Genomic DNA, 13,856 nt, shown 5'->3' on the forward strand with positions numbered 1-13,856 from the left:
GTGAAACGGGTTCAACTCAAAATGGCTGCACGTAGAGCACTACAAATCTCTAAGTAAAGAGTCAGTGCCCAGCAGGAGCATATATATGTAAGAGAGAGAGAGTTTCGGGTGTGTGTGTGTTTGTATGAGTAAATTGAGCGCATAAATTGTTTTAATTGCAGTAAACAACATCAGCCAAAGGCAGAACAAGCAAGTGACCAGCTGAGGTTGCCGCAGCCACAGCCACAGCAGCAACAGAGCGAATAACTAGACACACACTCACCCACACATACACACTCACATACATACACAGTATAGTGTATGCAGAACATCAATCACAAGCGTTGACAGCGCTGCTGACGCATAATTTGCATAAAAAACTATTTACAATAATAATTACACAAGAGCTGGCAGGCCCGGCGCTAGCAACAAATTAACATAATTTTGAACGGCATATTCGAAAGGCATTTTCTGGATTTGTGCCACAAGCGCCAAAAGCAATGACAGCAGCAGCAGCGACAGCGGCAGCGGCAGCAGCAGCAGCGGCAGCAGCAGCAGCAGCAGCGCCAGCAGCAGCAGCAGCAGCAGCAGCAGCAGCAGCAGCGGCAGCATTTAAAGTTTGCGCCTGTTTAGCGTTAACAAGCCGCAGCCACTGCGTTTAACTAAGCGTGAATGTAACTTGTGTAGGTGTGAGGGTGTGTGCGGGTGTGCAGGCGTGCGTGCGTGTGTATGTGTGTATGTGTGTGTGTGAGGCAAACAACATTGTTGCTAAAATGATTTTGAAAAACCATCAATAACTCAAATATAATGACAGTTTTCCACTTGTTGTTGCAAGCCAGCCAGCCAGGCAGTCAGAGAGGAAGGCAGTGAGGCAGTGAGGCAGTGGGGCAGCCAGCCAGCCGTTCCATAAGTGGGGCTAAATGGATGAATAACTTAAACCAGCTGCTTGTATAAGTCCCCTGCACGTGTGTGTGCGGGTGTGTGTGTGTGTATGTTCGGTTGATGTGATGTTATGTAATGTAATAACGTCAATCAAATTTGAAAAAAGGCAGGCCAACTATTTGAAAATCAATTTTCATGCGCAACACAAGAAGAGCGAGCACAAGCAGAAGCCCTGATGAAACCAGGATGAGAACGCAACTGAGCTAAGCAGGAGAAGCAGGAGCTGGCTGGATGGCTGGCTGGCTGGCAGGGCGCCCGCTCTGCCTGCCTGCGTGTTACTAAGTAAATATATAAGTTTTTAAGTTGTTGGCCAGAGGGAGTTTGCTTAATGTAGCAGAAGGCCATCACTAAAGTGTTGCGCCCTAAGCCATGACTAGAGGTATTTGTGATATTTGCCTGCAAGTGAGAAAGATGAAATGCAAAGAAGGGGAAGCAGCTCAAGAAAAAAGAGACAAAAAATACAACAACAACGAAAATAAAAAAAAGAAGTGAAATGAGCAAGGAGCTAAATAAGTTTCTAAATGCCAAGCGAAAGGTTGAGATATCAGAGATCAGCGCAAAAATGTCACGCTCCAGGGTTCGTAATTATAGCAAACGGAGAAGACGCAGCAGACGTGAAAGAAGAAGAAGATGCTGCAAATTCTCATTATAAAAAAGGATTAGGTGTAGTTGAATCAGAAAAGTGAGCGTAAAAGTTTAATGAATATAAATTATCTTAAGAATTGTAAGCACTTGAGCAAACTTCAAGATTAATGACAGTCTAGTTAGACAGCTTCTTTTTGTTGTTGTTGTTATTATTGTGCTATTCTGAATGCGACGACAACCTAAAGAAATTATGTAAAGCCGGATTTCAAGTTTTATTGAAGAAAGTGAAAAGTTACTGAAGTTGAGAACAACTTTAAACTGTGCGTAAAGGTCATCGGCAACAGATTTATGTGTTGAGTTTAATAGTTTAGTGTTGAGAAACGTAAGCTGGAAGGCGAAGAGAGAGTGAGAGTGAGAGAGAAAGAGAGAGAGAGAGAGTTCTTCATAATGAATGACTATGGTTAGGAGTTAGCAAAATTTATTCAAAGGGTATTTTAGGGTTGTGAGTCGTAAGCATAATTTATACTTGGCATTTTATACTTTAATGATTTTAGATTGAGCCAACTAGAAAATGCAATCGATAGCTTTTCTACAATTATTGAATATGGATTGAAAATGTAAGAGGGAATATATATATATATATATATATATTTATTTCATTTAGTCTTTGTGCCATAGATTTAAAGTTCAGCTATTTTGTTCAGTTCAATAAAAACTTTGAGTGTTGCACAACGTTTAGAGTTTTTTTTTTTTCAACTGCGCTGAGCATTCAAATTACAATGCACTTGCAGCAATACGTCAATTGCTCTCGGCATATCGCTTTTTATTTTGTACTCTTTAAACTCTTTGCTGTTGACACAATTCGATGCATTGCGGTTCACGCTGCGCATGAGTTATATTCAACAAAATACATTACACATACGCAGCGTGGCCGCACTTGAAGAGCATTTGAACGTCACCCAAAAAAAAAAACATTGCTGCATTTGATTTTGGTCATGTTTTTGCTTCTTTTTGAGGATGTTTTTTTTTTTTATTATTTGGTGCTTGCCGCACAGCTCAGCGATTCGCATCAGCGGGCATCAGGCTGTGGGCAGCTGGCATTAGGCATGAAGCATTGAGCATCGTTGTTTGCTTCTTGTGGTCGGGAGGCACTCGAAGCGGCAAGCGCTGCTGAATTGACAAATTGATGGATGATTCTCGTTGCATGTTCATGGTTATATGATGTATTATTATTGTGGCAAGGGGCAAGGAGTGGGGCACAAACTTGTGCCTGCCTGTGGCATACACCACCCAAAAAAAAAAAAAAAAAAAAAAACCCAGGAAGCAAAAACTACGTGAAAAGTTGCCAACTCAGCGAAGCGCAACGGTCACCTAAGTGTTTTATTAGCCCTCGAGCTCAAGTTGCGACTCTGAGTTGATTGTCAGTTGGTTTTTCGTTGTTGAGAAATTGTTATATACTTTCCTATTATTATTATTCGGTTTTCTTTATTTTTGGTATCAGTTGAATGTCCCGCTCGTCCGCATCCAGGGAGCTCACAAATGAGTTGCGTTTGATCTACGACAAGCACGATGTGAACCGGACTGGGAAAATAGATATTCGTCAGCTGTATCATATCATGTTTGACGTAGGTTATCCGCCCACCGAAGGCGAGCTCCACGAACTCATGGCCGAGGCAGTTGAGGATGATTGTTGCCATATTGGATTCGATGCGTTCATTAAATTGCTGGCGCCAAAGCTGAACGCAATGTTCAGCGAGGAGAATTTGCGCAAGGCCTTCGCGGTATTCGATCGTCGCAAGGAGGGCTATTTCAAGGCACACGATATAGTCATCGTTATGGCCAGCATGGGTCAACCGATTAGCGAAGCGGATAGCATGATGCTGATGGCCGATATCTCTGGCAACTTTGAAAATCGCGTGTATTTGCAAACATTTCTTGATTACCTGCTCTCAGATAAATAATACATACATACACACATACATATGTATATTCGCAAATTTTCTGTGTGCATTCTGTGTGGCAATAAAAATTGAGATTTGCTGCAATGCAAATATGAAAAAAAAAAAACAAAAGAAAAAAAAATTGTTATTTTGAGTGCATAAAACCAGAAATTAATGCAGCAGCACGTTTCGTCCATTAAGCCGCTGAGCTTTGCTTGCTGACTTTTTGGCTTGCCCGCCCTGCCCCGCCTCGGCCCGTTCTGCCCAGGCTCACATATGAAAAAGTGTTGTGTAAACATGTTAAAGCTGCATGTGGCAGCATGTGTATGTGTGCGTGTGGAGGTGACAACACTCTGGCCACGCCCATCAATGCAGCTAGAGGAATTGCTTTGTTTGCCCTAAGCAATGGCTACAGCTTTTACTTCCCAGTCGGCCAATGTCCACTGCTGAAAGGGACTCTGTCTGCCTCTCCCTCTCCCTCCCTCTCTCACTCTCTCTCCATGCCTGTCCGGTTCGTTTGGCTCGTTGAGTGGCCTTAATATTTTCAGCTGACGTTCGCCTAATGAAAGTCCATGCCGCTGTCTGCCCGTCCCGTCCCCCCGCCGTCCCGGGCAGTTTTGTTCATTTTCTTGAATTGCTTGCCAACCATTTGACTTGGGCGTTCTTTTGAAATTAAAACGACAGGACACCGGCCGGAAGGACAGTAGAGTCGGTCGCCGTTGCAATGGCGACACTTGCATTTTTGCCCAGTTATTTATGGGGCAAATAAACGAGTTCATTTAGCTAATGGTCGCATGGCCTACTGAGCTCACAAGAGTCTACTGCTCAAGGAGCTTGTTCAAGCTGCATGAGCACCAACTGTGTCTTGTCTGCCGCAACAAAAACAACAACAACAACAACAACAAATATAAATAAAAAAGGAGCAAACATCTAAACGTAAGCCAGTCAGGATTTCCATATACATACATATATAATAATATATATTGTATACAGTTGCTTGCAAACACACACACACACACACACACACACGCAGGCACGCACACATTCGCATCAAATTTTCTTCAATTTAAGCAGCTGAAATGGCAAAGCCAAAAAGTTTTGCATACTTTCGAGGGCTTTGCTCATTGTTCTGCTTTGTCAAATGTATCCAAGCGCCTTTCCCCTTCCTTCCCCCCGCCCACCATCAACCAGATTTTATTCGCATGTATCCCATACTGTTATTCGTTTATTCGTCTGTCCTTTTGCATGTCTGTCCGCATCTTGGCTGCGGATTATTGTTCCCATATGTATATGTATTTGTATCTCTCTCGCTCTCTCTCTCTCCCTCTCTCTCTCTCTCTCACTCTGTGTGTGTGTGCGTAACAGACCTAGCTCTGAGCAACAGTTTCAGACAGTTTCAGACAGCTCGTAAATATTGAAGCCACAACACAGAGCAGAAACAACAACAATTTATAAATTCCAGCTTAAAATTGTCTTGATAAGGATACCAAGCAAAACCAACAACATGCAACGGATAATGATTACATTTCAACATTCTGTCCTGTGATTTATGCAACTCTCCAGAGTTTCACAATTATTTTTTCTTTCGTTTCGGGCCCGAAAACATGTTGCTCACATTATTTTTTATTTTCCGTCTTTCATTTAAAGCTTAGTTAGTTTCAAGCAACATTTGGAGTGGAAGCTGCGCTGCGTGTGTGCTTAGCCCTTTGTTTGGGTTTGCCTCTTTAAGCCCGCTTTGGTTGCCTTTTTAATATATTCAGCATGTTTGCTTATCGTTTTTACTATTTTCGCTTGGATATAGTCATAATGATATTTACATACGCCACTTTAGGGTTTAATCTCATTTTGATTGATAACATTTTCTTTTCATAACTTTTTTCTTCGTTATTTTGTTTAGTCTAAAAGCCTGAAAGACTTTTGTATTAGTTTATACGTTAGGCTTTATAGCTTTTATATTTTTGTATACATTTTATCTACCTTTCCCTTTCCCAACTAATCGTCTATCGTATAATTATCGTTTTGTATTGCATCAAATAATAATCGATTAATATAAAAGCTCACTTTTTTCTGTTAATATCATTCTGTAGATCTTAAAATTGAATATAACATAATTTGCGTAACACTCACCCTGAAATTCCTTGCGCGCCGCACTCACTGATGTCACAATATTTGCCACATGTCCCAGGACCGTGGCGAATAGCATCAGGCCGAATAGCAATTGCAATATCACAAACACGTACTCTCCCTTCGAGCGGGGCTTGGGCAGATCCCCGATGGTGGTCAATGCCAGTGTGCACCAGTAGTAGCTCTGCAGATACTGTTTGACCACATCCGCCGATTCGGAGTCGTGGTAGACCCAGTTGCGTGAGCCGAAGCCATTGTTCTTGTGTATGATGTGGTAGAGGCAGCCGTTCCAATGGAATATCACAAGCAGATAGTGTATTAGGGCCGTCGATCGAAACAGATTTGGATAGTTTGTGTGCCGTTCGGTGCGATCCATGAAGGCCCAAAATCGATAAATCTTCACCAGACGAAAGCTGCGCAGTATCGAATTGAAGCCAATCGATAAATACAAAAAGTCTAACGGCAGCAGGCACAGGCAATCGATGTAAAAGATCGTCGAGTTCATGTAGTGAGTGCGCAGCTTGAGTGCATCCGTTTGAAGGACCCCATCCTCCAGATAGCCGGTGCGAAAGTGAAAGAATATGTCAATGAGATAGAGAAAATCGGACAGATAGTCCAAGCAGAACCAAACGGCAATGGTGCGTCGATTGATCTCCTGAAAGGCGAAGCGGTAGATTATCACCCAAAAGTTGTACAAAAAGGCCATGGACACCACCATGGACCAATAGTAGCAGAGCCGCCCCGCCGGATCGAACACGAAGTGCAGCTTGCGGGCAGCTGTGGCGGCGCGAATGCGCTGCGAGGCAGTACGATGCGGTTTCTGGTGGTGCGGCTGGGTTGAGTGGCCGCCGCCAGCACCGCCAGCAGCACCAGCACCACCACCAATGCCACCATGTGACTGATGGTGTGGATGGCCGCCGTGAGGTGGACCGGGCCCGCCTTGTGCGGATTGGCCGTGCGCATGCGGGTGGTGCGATACCGTGGAAGCCGAGTGCTGCAGCTGGTATGGGTGGTGCGTTGCTTGACCGGCATTGTGGTGCTGTTGCGAGCGTGAGCGCGGGTAGCTGTAAATACGAGAGAAGCACACACACACACACACACTCACTAATATCAACTTCGAGCAGACGCAGATGCCGTTACTTACCGATCTGTGCCATTGCAGTAGTTGCCGCCATATTGTGTGTGGCCCATGAGCATGTTGGTGGCACCACCGCCGGCAGACGCGCCGCCAGCACCGACGCCACCTAGCGTGTTATCCTGCGAGCCGCGGCCTGTGGATCGATTCCAGGTGCCCAGCAGTGGCTGATCGCCGCCAATTGTTTTCAGACGTCCGCGCGACTTGTTGTTGTTGGGGCGTTGCTTGTTGTTGTGCAATAAATCCATTTCGGAGGCAGTGCTTACGTTGGCCATATGCGAGTTCGATGCTCGGGATGCACATGGTGTGGCCAGGCTGTCATGCGACGTAAAGAAACCTTGTTGCGAGACGCTCTGACCGAATTTCGGCTGGGACATGCCAAACTTGGGGCCTAGATCTGCAAGGCGAGAGAGAGAGAGAGAGAGAGATTGAAATTAAATGGTAGATATAAAGTGAGAGGACAAAGGTTTGAGAGCGGGTTTATGCACACACATACAGACGGTGTTTCAGCCTTACCCAGAAAGCTCTGTCGATCGATTGAGAAGCGACGCAGGCTACCCAAATCAATGAACTGCTCATCGGCTGCCATTGTTGGTGTTATTGAAAGTTCAGTTGTATGAAAGGCACCACCACCACCAACACCACCACCACTATTACTTTGTGTGCCACTGGCACCAGCACCTATACCACCACCACCACTACCAGCACCTCCAACACCACCGCCACCGCCTGTATTAGCACCAGCCGCAGTCAGATTGGTGCAGGTGGTGCCACCACCGGCACTGCCGCCCAAATAGCCCGCATTGCTGCCATAGAAACTGCCATCGAGCTCCGCCATTTGCTGCTCGTAGGCAGTCAGCGGATTGATGGACCTGGAGCTATGATCACGGTACAGAGGACGCGGTGATGGCATCAGCGATGGATATGGTGGATTCAGCATGCCGTTCAATGATAGCCGTGGCTGCATTATGTTCAAAAAGCTAGCGCGTGGCGCCTTCTCAAGACTCGTTGCTCTGGTTGTTGATATTGTTGCTGTTGCTGTTGTTGTTGTTGCTGTTGTTGTATATTTTATGTTGTTTTGATGCTTTGCTGTTGTTGTTTGGTTTTGTTTGCTATCTGGCAGTGCGACAGTTGTTGCATTTAGCACACTTGGCCGCCATCGTTCAGCTGCAGCGTCATCATCATCATCATCATCGTCATCTCTGGCATCATTTGCTTTAGTGGCTTTGACGTCATAGCCAGCAATCGTGTCGGCGTCTGCGTCACCGCCATCAATGGCCGCAGTACGGCAAAGGCGGCCAGTGGGCGTGGCCTTGTTCGGCTGCTCAGCTGCATATGCAAGTTGTGTGTATGTATTTTTATATTTATTTAGTTTTTTTTGTATATATTATTTTTTTTGCATATATACGAATTTTAATTTGTTTATATTTTTATTATTTTTTGTGAAAAACAAGAGAAATGTGTACAGAAAGTTATATTAATTGCATATTGTCCATAATAAACATTTTTTTTTTTTATTTTTGTGTGTGCTTGGTGGGGAAACACATTTATGGAGAAACAGAGAGAGAGAGAGAGAGAGAGAGAGAGAAAGAGAGACACAGATGGATTAACAAAGAAACAGACAGAGATATATAGAGAGTGGGTGGTGTAGTGGTTGGTTGGTTGATTGGTTGGTTGATTGGTTGGTTGGTGGTTTGGTGGCTACAGGTGGTTGGGCCTTTAACAACAACTGCAATTAACAACAACATTCAGCAACAATTAACAGCAACAACAAGAGTCGAACAACATATGTTTATGTATATATGTATGTATATATAAATACATGACTCGAATAAAGCTAAAACTAATTGTATTTCAGTTTCAGTTTTGGAAGGAATTTGCTTTGTTTCTTTATTCTTGTTTTTTTTTTTTAGTAAAATTAAACATGCTGTGAATTGTGGGTTTGCTTAACAGTTCAATGGATTAAAGTGTAAAATAATTGTCGAATTTTGCAGAGTGGATTTGTGGTAATTAATATGTACATTTCGATATCATTTAAACTATTGCAAATTAATAAAATAGTTGAACTTGATAAATTAAGTTTAAAATTCTTTTAATTTGTTGAAATTGCGAGTTTTAAATTGATTTATTCTATAAATGTAAAATCTAAAATTTATATCTAACAATAGCTCAAATTTCATAAACAAATAATGCGAATAAATTGCTGTATTTATAAATTTTTTAATTTGAAGAGAAATGGAAATCTGTTTTTAATATTTAAATATTTTTATGAGAAATATAATATATATCTATAATATAAATACATGTTTAAATTTCTTTTCTTTATACTATAAATTTTTGTATACACTTTTTTTTTATATATAAAAATATTTAAATTTTATATATTTGCCTCTAACTGAAAATTTGCTATAAAAATTTAATTTAAATTTCTATGGGAAATTTCTAGAATTCCTAATTTTTCTTCATTTTGCAAACAACAATAATTGTATAAAAATAACCCTAATTACTCTACTCAAATATACTTAATTAAACACACCAACACACACACACACCTGGACAGGTATAAAGGCATTTGTTGTGTTCCCATTTAGTTTAGTTTTTCGCCTTTTGGCCGCATGCATGGAAACGCAACACCTTCAAGCACTTGAACAAATGTGCTAATAAAGTTAGATTTAATTACGTGCGCCTTTATGGGGCATGCAACAGAGCCGAAACGAAATGAAACGAAGAGTCGAGAGAATAACAAAATAAAAATTAGATACCCAAATACATAAAGGGATGCGAGCAAAGTATACGCACACACACACACACGCAAGCGAACGTTTCATTAGCTTTAAGCAGCTGCCTGGCAACTGGGCGCACTTGGCAATTCATGAGCCAACACACACACACACACAGAGACACTAACACACGCAAGCACGAGTGCCACTTGACTGCCGTGGCAAGACAATCGCCATGAAGCTGAAGCTAAACCCAAAGCTGCATGCGGCGCCAATTTATTTCTATTACTCGAATGCGGACAACACATCCGAGCTGCCTGGCTGCTGGCCTTTAACTGCTATTGCTGTTGTTGTTGCTGCTGTTGTTGCTGCTGTTGCTTTGTCAACTGTCAGCTGTTGCTGTTGTACCTGTCTCCAGCTGTGCTGCCAATTGATTATTGGTCAACCGCTTTTAATTATTGCTGCCCTGAAAGAACGTCTTTAATTCAATTAGCGTGCGCAAAGCAATGCATCAGGCTAAACTTACAGTTGACCCGCAGGACGCGCAAGTAACTGGAGCTTCGCCGCCCGCCCCTCCACAGACCCCTTAATGAACCCACGCACAATGCAAAATTGTTTAATTAATTTTGTGGCAGCAAAGGCGGCGTATGAGCGACATGTATTTGCACTTACAGCTGCTCGACTTGCGCAATGAATTCAAATTAATTTATACACACACACACACACGCACACACACATTCACATATACACTGTCACATTTCTCATATACAAATCAGTGCAATTAATTTATTAACACTATTGCATACATTTATTATAAATGTGTGCAGCTGCTGACACTTTAAGCCACAACCTGCTGGCCAAGTTAAGAGCAGCAGCTGTTGCAGCCGTTACAGCTGCAATCATATTTGCTTGGCCATCTTTTTGTTTGGCCAAGTGCAAGTGCATTTCCATGTCATGTAGACAAAAGTTTTATTGCACACACGCACACACACACATGCTCACTGTTGCGCTCTCTCTCGCTCTCACACACTTTGGCCCGCCTTGGCCTGTTGCTTGACTTAAAGCGCTGTCAGCGCTAATTGGCGCACAGTTTGCTGCCGCTTTCTTGCCTCAAAAACAATGGGCGTTACAGCCACGCCCAGCACAAGTTTGCTCACTCTACACATCAGTATATCTTTCTCTGTCTCTCTCTCTCTCTCTAGGCAAACGCCTTGGCTTTTTAATTTTTACTAATAGTTGAGTGCCATTAATTTAAACTTTGTTGTCTTTTTGGCCAGCTGCTGGGCGCAGAGATTCGAGCGCAAGTTCGAGGCGCCGCTAAAGATGAAAAATGAAAAATCTACGACTTAAATGGTCAGGCAGTTTGTCATGCGCCCCAGCCCCAGCCCCAGCCGCAGCCCCAGCCGCAGCCCCAGCCGCAGCCCCAGCCGCAGCCCCAGCCAGACGGAAAGCGCAACTTGCGACAAACTTGCGCCAAAGTTCAACACAGCAAAAAGTATATGAAAAATAAAAAAGGAAAGCAAAAAATAGAAAACGCTTGAACAGCTTTTGTGGCTGTTGAGTGGTTCTAGATGGTGGTGGTGGTGCTGATGCTGGCGCCATGAATTGTCAATAAATTTGCTTGCCACAAATCAGCGAAGCGGCCAGTCACGATGTGGCCGTAGGCCAGAAAGAGACAGAGAGACAGACAGAGAGAGTAAGCGGGGTGAGAGCCGCAATTATTTGGTGCAGCTGCCACAGGCAAATGAAAATATTTGAGCCACAAATACTTTTGGTAAAAAGTTTATGCGCAAACTTTGCTTAAAACATACTTGAGAGCGCTCACGCATACTAACACACACACACGTACACACACACACACACACAGCTGAAAGAGTTTGTGACTGCAGCAAAGGGAAGTCGAGCAATAAAAGCTTCAGCAGTCAGCTACACCACCACCACCACCAGCACCACCTCCAACACCAACATCAACACCACCATCAATCCCTACTCCTGCTCCACTGCCGACCGCTGCTGCTCTCTGACACATTTGAAATTACAATAGTCAAGTGCTTAGCCGTTACAGCTGTCAAGTGAATTGACATTGAGCCGGGTTGCTCGCTCGAACAACTTCAAATGCCACAATAAAAAAAAAAAACAACAACAAACGAACGAAAAGGACTTCACACTGCTCGTTAACTACAGCAAAAGTATGTTTTGGCCAACACTTGATAGACAACTGGCCAAGCCGAGCGGCATATGCCAAATGCTATCAAAAATAGAAACGACGTTCATCAAATAATCAAACTCCATTTGGCATTTGTTTATAGCAACAAGTTTAAGCTGCGTTAAGTGGGAAGGAAGCTCCATCAAATTGATTTCAATCGAAAATGGGCATTACGGGCATACTGGTTGTGCGTATTTATATAACAGGTAATGGTTAAGAGCTAGGTAGAGAGCCAAAACCAATATATAAGTATGACCATAAGTGTGTTTGCCTTCCTCTCTCTATACATATTAGTATACTTGTCTCTCTCTCTCTCTCGCTCCATCCATGTCTTTCCCTTTGCTCGTCTACCCTGACCGTTTAGGCTCAGCTACAAGACTAAAGATTTGATATTTTCAATACATATACATTTACATGAATATATCCATGAATAGATCCTTACTTGAATGCATCAATATGGATACGCAATATAAGTCCTTTATTCTGCTATCGATAATTTATACCATATCGTTATCGATTTTAATTGAATATGCCACAATATATGCCATGGATTTCCAATGGAAATTGCCAAGTCAATAGACAATAAGACAAGAATGCTGAGAGCAACAGCTCTGTCTGGGTGTTTATCCTAGTCGAGCACTCATCGCTTGATTATGATGCTTCCATATATTTATATTTTTGTAGTGTAAAATACGACATTAAAAAAATCGAAATATTCCACAAAATACATTTGAAATAGTTGACAGTAGACACTTGTTTTTTGTTCTAACTGTATTATAAATTCAATACAAATCATATTAATATTGAGAATAGCATTAATAAGTGCTAATAATTGTATTAGTTTGCAATGCAGAAGGATGGGAACAGTGGTCAACAGATAAATTCCGAAAGAAATTTATTCAAAATTTTCTGTTGGAGCTGGACATGAACGGCCGAAATTGTTCAGTGAAAGAGACGATACTATTGCTATTAATACTTTTGGATCCCATATTATCTGAAAATCGAGTTAAACGGCTATCAACGCCTGACTTCTTTAAGAATCAAACACTACAGATGGCCAAATATGTGATATCGATACGTTCACGGATACCGGAAAAATATTATGGCGATAATCATTATTGTGGCGGTGCGATAGTTGCACCCAGATTCGTCTTGACAGCTGCACATTGCGTCATGGAGTGGGTAGATACTGAATAAACCATATTGCATTGATTGGCATTAAGCATTGACTTCATATACATATTCTCTCCTATCTTTGCATGTACCCATGTAGTAAGAGCAAATTTAAATATCCAAGTCGTACGATCATGGTGGTAGCCGGCGCACCAAACCGTCTGAAGTTCATCGACAACAAATCTGTGAATTTGCCAGTTAAACAGATATATGTACCAATCAATTTCACCAGCCAAAACACGAACAATATTGCCCTGCTTAAATTAACCGAAGCATGGCCCACGACAAATCCAGGCGTTGCCATTATATCGATGCCCAGAAAGAATCCCACTGTCAACGCAAGCTATTATGTATTGGGCTGGGGTCGTATGTATAAGGTGAGCGGAGCGGAGCCTAGCAATCGATTATCGTTATCTATTTTACGATACTAACTATTAGGGTGGACCATTATCATCGATTATTTTGCAAATCAATGTGACCATACTTGATACGTCCACCTGCAAATCGATGCTTAGAACCTTCAAGGAGGAAATGCTATGCGGCATGAATGAGGACCCCGCCATCCATCAGAGTCCCTGTCAGGGTGACGAAGGTGCCCCACTGATACGAAATAATGTCGTCTATGGTATTGCCAGCTATCGTTTGGGCTGTACCAGACCCACACTACCATCGGTCTATACGAATGTCTATTATCATAAAGACTGGATCAACAGTATAATAAATTCTGCATCCTGGCAATGCATTCCAAATATCGTCCTGCTTTCACTGTCTGTGTCTGTGTTAGTATTTTAAATTTATGTAGTCACTGTAAATATACTGTATGTTCAATTTTATAAGCACTGTCTATATCTATCAAATCTCTTGGGCACATTTGTTTGCTGTTGTTTCTTTCACAACTCTTGTCTGATAAACTGAACCCATTGTAACTCATAACTCATCCTATTTTCTTAACGATAAAAATGTTTCTACATTTTTTAAACGTAGATCGAATTTCACAACAGATGAGGGTATGCAATTAGCCTGTATGGAACACAGGGCGTTACATACTTTAT

At 42.3% G+C, this 13,856-nt stretch overlaps 3 protein-coding genes across 10 annotated transcripts in view; 2 read left to right on the top strand and 1 right to left on the bottom strand.

The window, feature by feature from the left end:
• Positions 1-13,856, bottom strand: part of LOC108653694 (uncharacterized) — a 94,348-nt gene that overhangs the window by 18,627 nt on the left and 61,865 nt on the right. For 6 of the 8 annotated variants that reach the window (XM_089262677.1, XM_089262675.1, XM_089262674.1 and 3 more), the window contains exons 4-6: positions 7,222-8,034; positions 6,715-7,102; positions 5,574-6,634 (exon numbers count right to left, since the gene is read on the bottom strand). In XM_089262677.1, coding sequence (XP_089118803.1) covers positions 5,574-6,634; positions 6,715-7,102; positions 7,222-8,034 — 2,262 coding nt within the window. The remainder of the gene's footprint in view (positions 1-5,573; positions 6,635-6,714; positions 7,103-7,221; positions 8,035-13,856) is intronic. The other 2 variants (XM_089262680.1, XM_089262679.1) reach the window with 1 other exon arrangement.
• Positions 2,776-3,524, top strand: LOC149091014 (neo-calmodulin). Its single transcript, XM_089262049.1, has one exon. The coding sequence runs from the start codon at positions 3,012-3,014 to the stop codon at positions 3,465-3,467; it is 456 nt and encodes a 151-aa protein (XP_089118175.1). The 5' UTR covers positions 2,776-3,011; the 3' UTR covers positions 3,468-3,524.
• LOC108653701 (chymotrypsin-2) lies at positions 11,570-13,640 on the top strand. Its single transcript, XM_018104419.3, has 4 exons — positions 11,570-11,837; positions 12,473-12,809; positions 12,905-13,181; positions 13,243-13,640. The coding sequence occupies exons 1-4, from the start codon at positions 11,795-11,797 to the stop codon at positions 13,594-13,596; spliced, it is 1,011 nt and encodes a 336-aa protein (XP_017959908.2). The 5' UTR covers positions 11,570-11,794; the 3' UTR covers positions 13,597-13,640.

The sequence above is a fragment of the Drosophila navojoa genome, chromosome 5 (assembly GCF_054131105.1).
Source record: "Drosophila navojoa isolate 15081-1374.11 chromosome 5, UAZ_NAV_1.0, whole genome shotgun sequence".
NCBI classification, from domain to species: domain Eukaryota; kingdom Metazoa; phylum Arthropoda; class Insecta; order Diptera; family Drosophilidae; genus Drosophila; species Drosophila navojoa.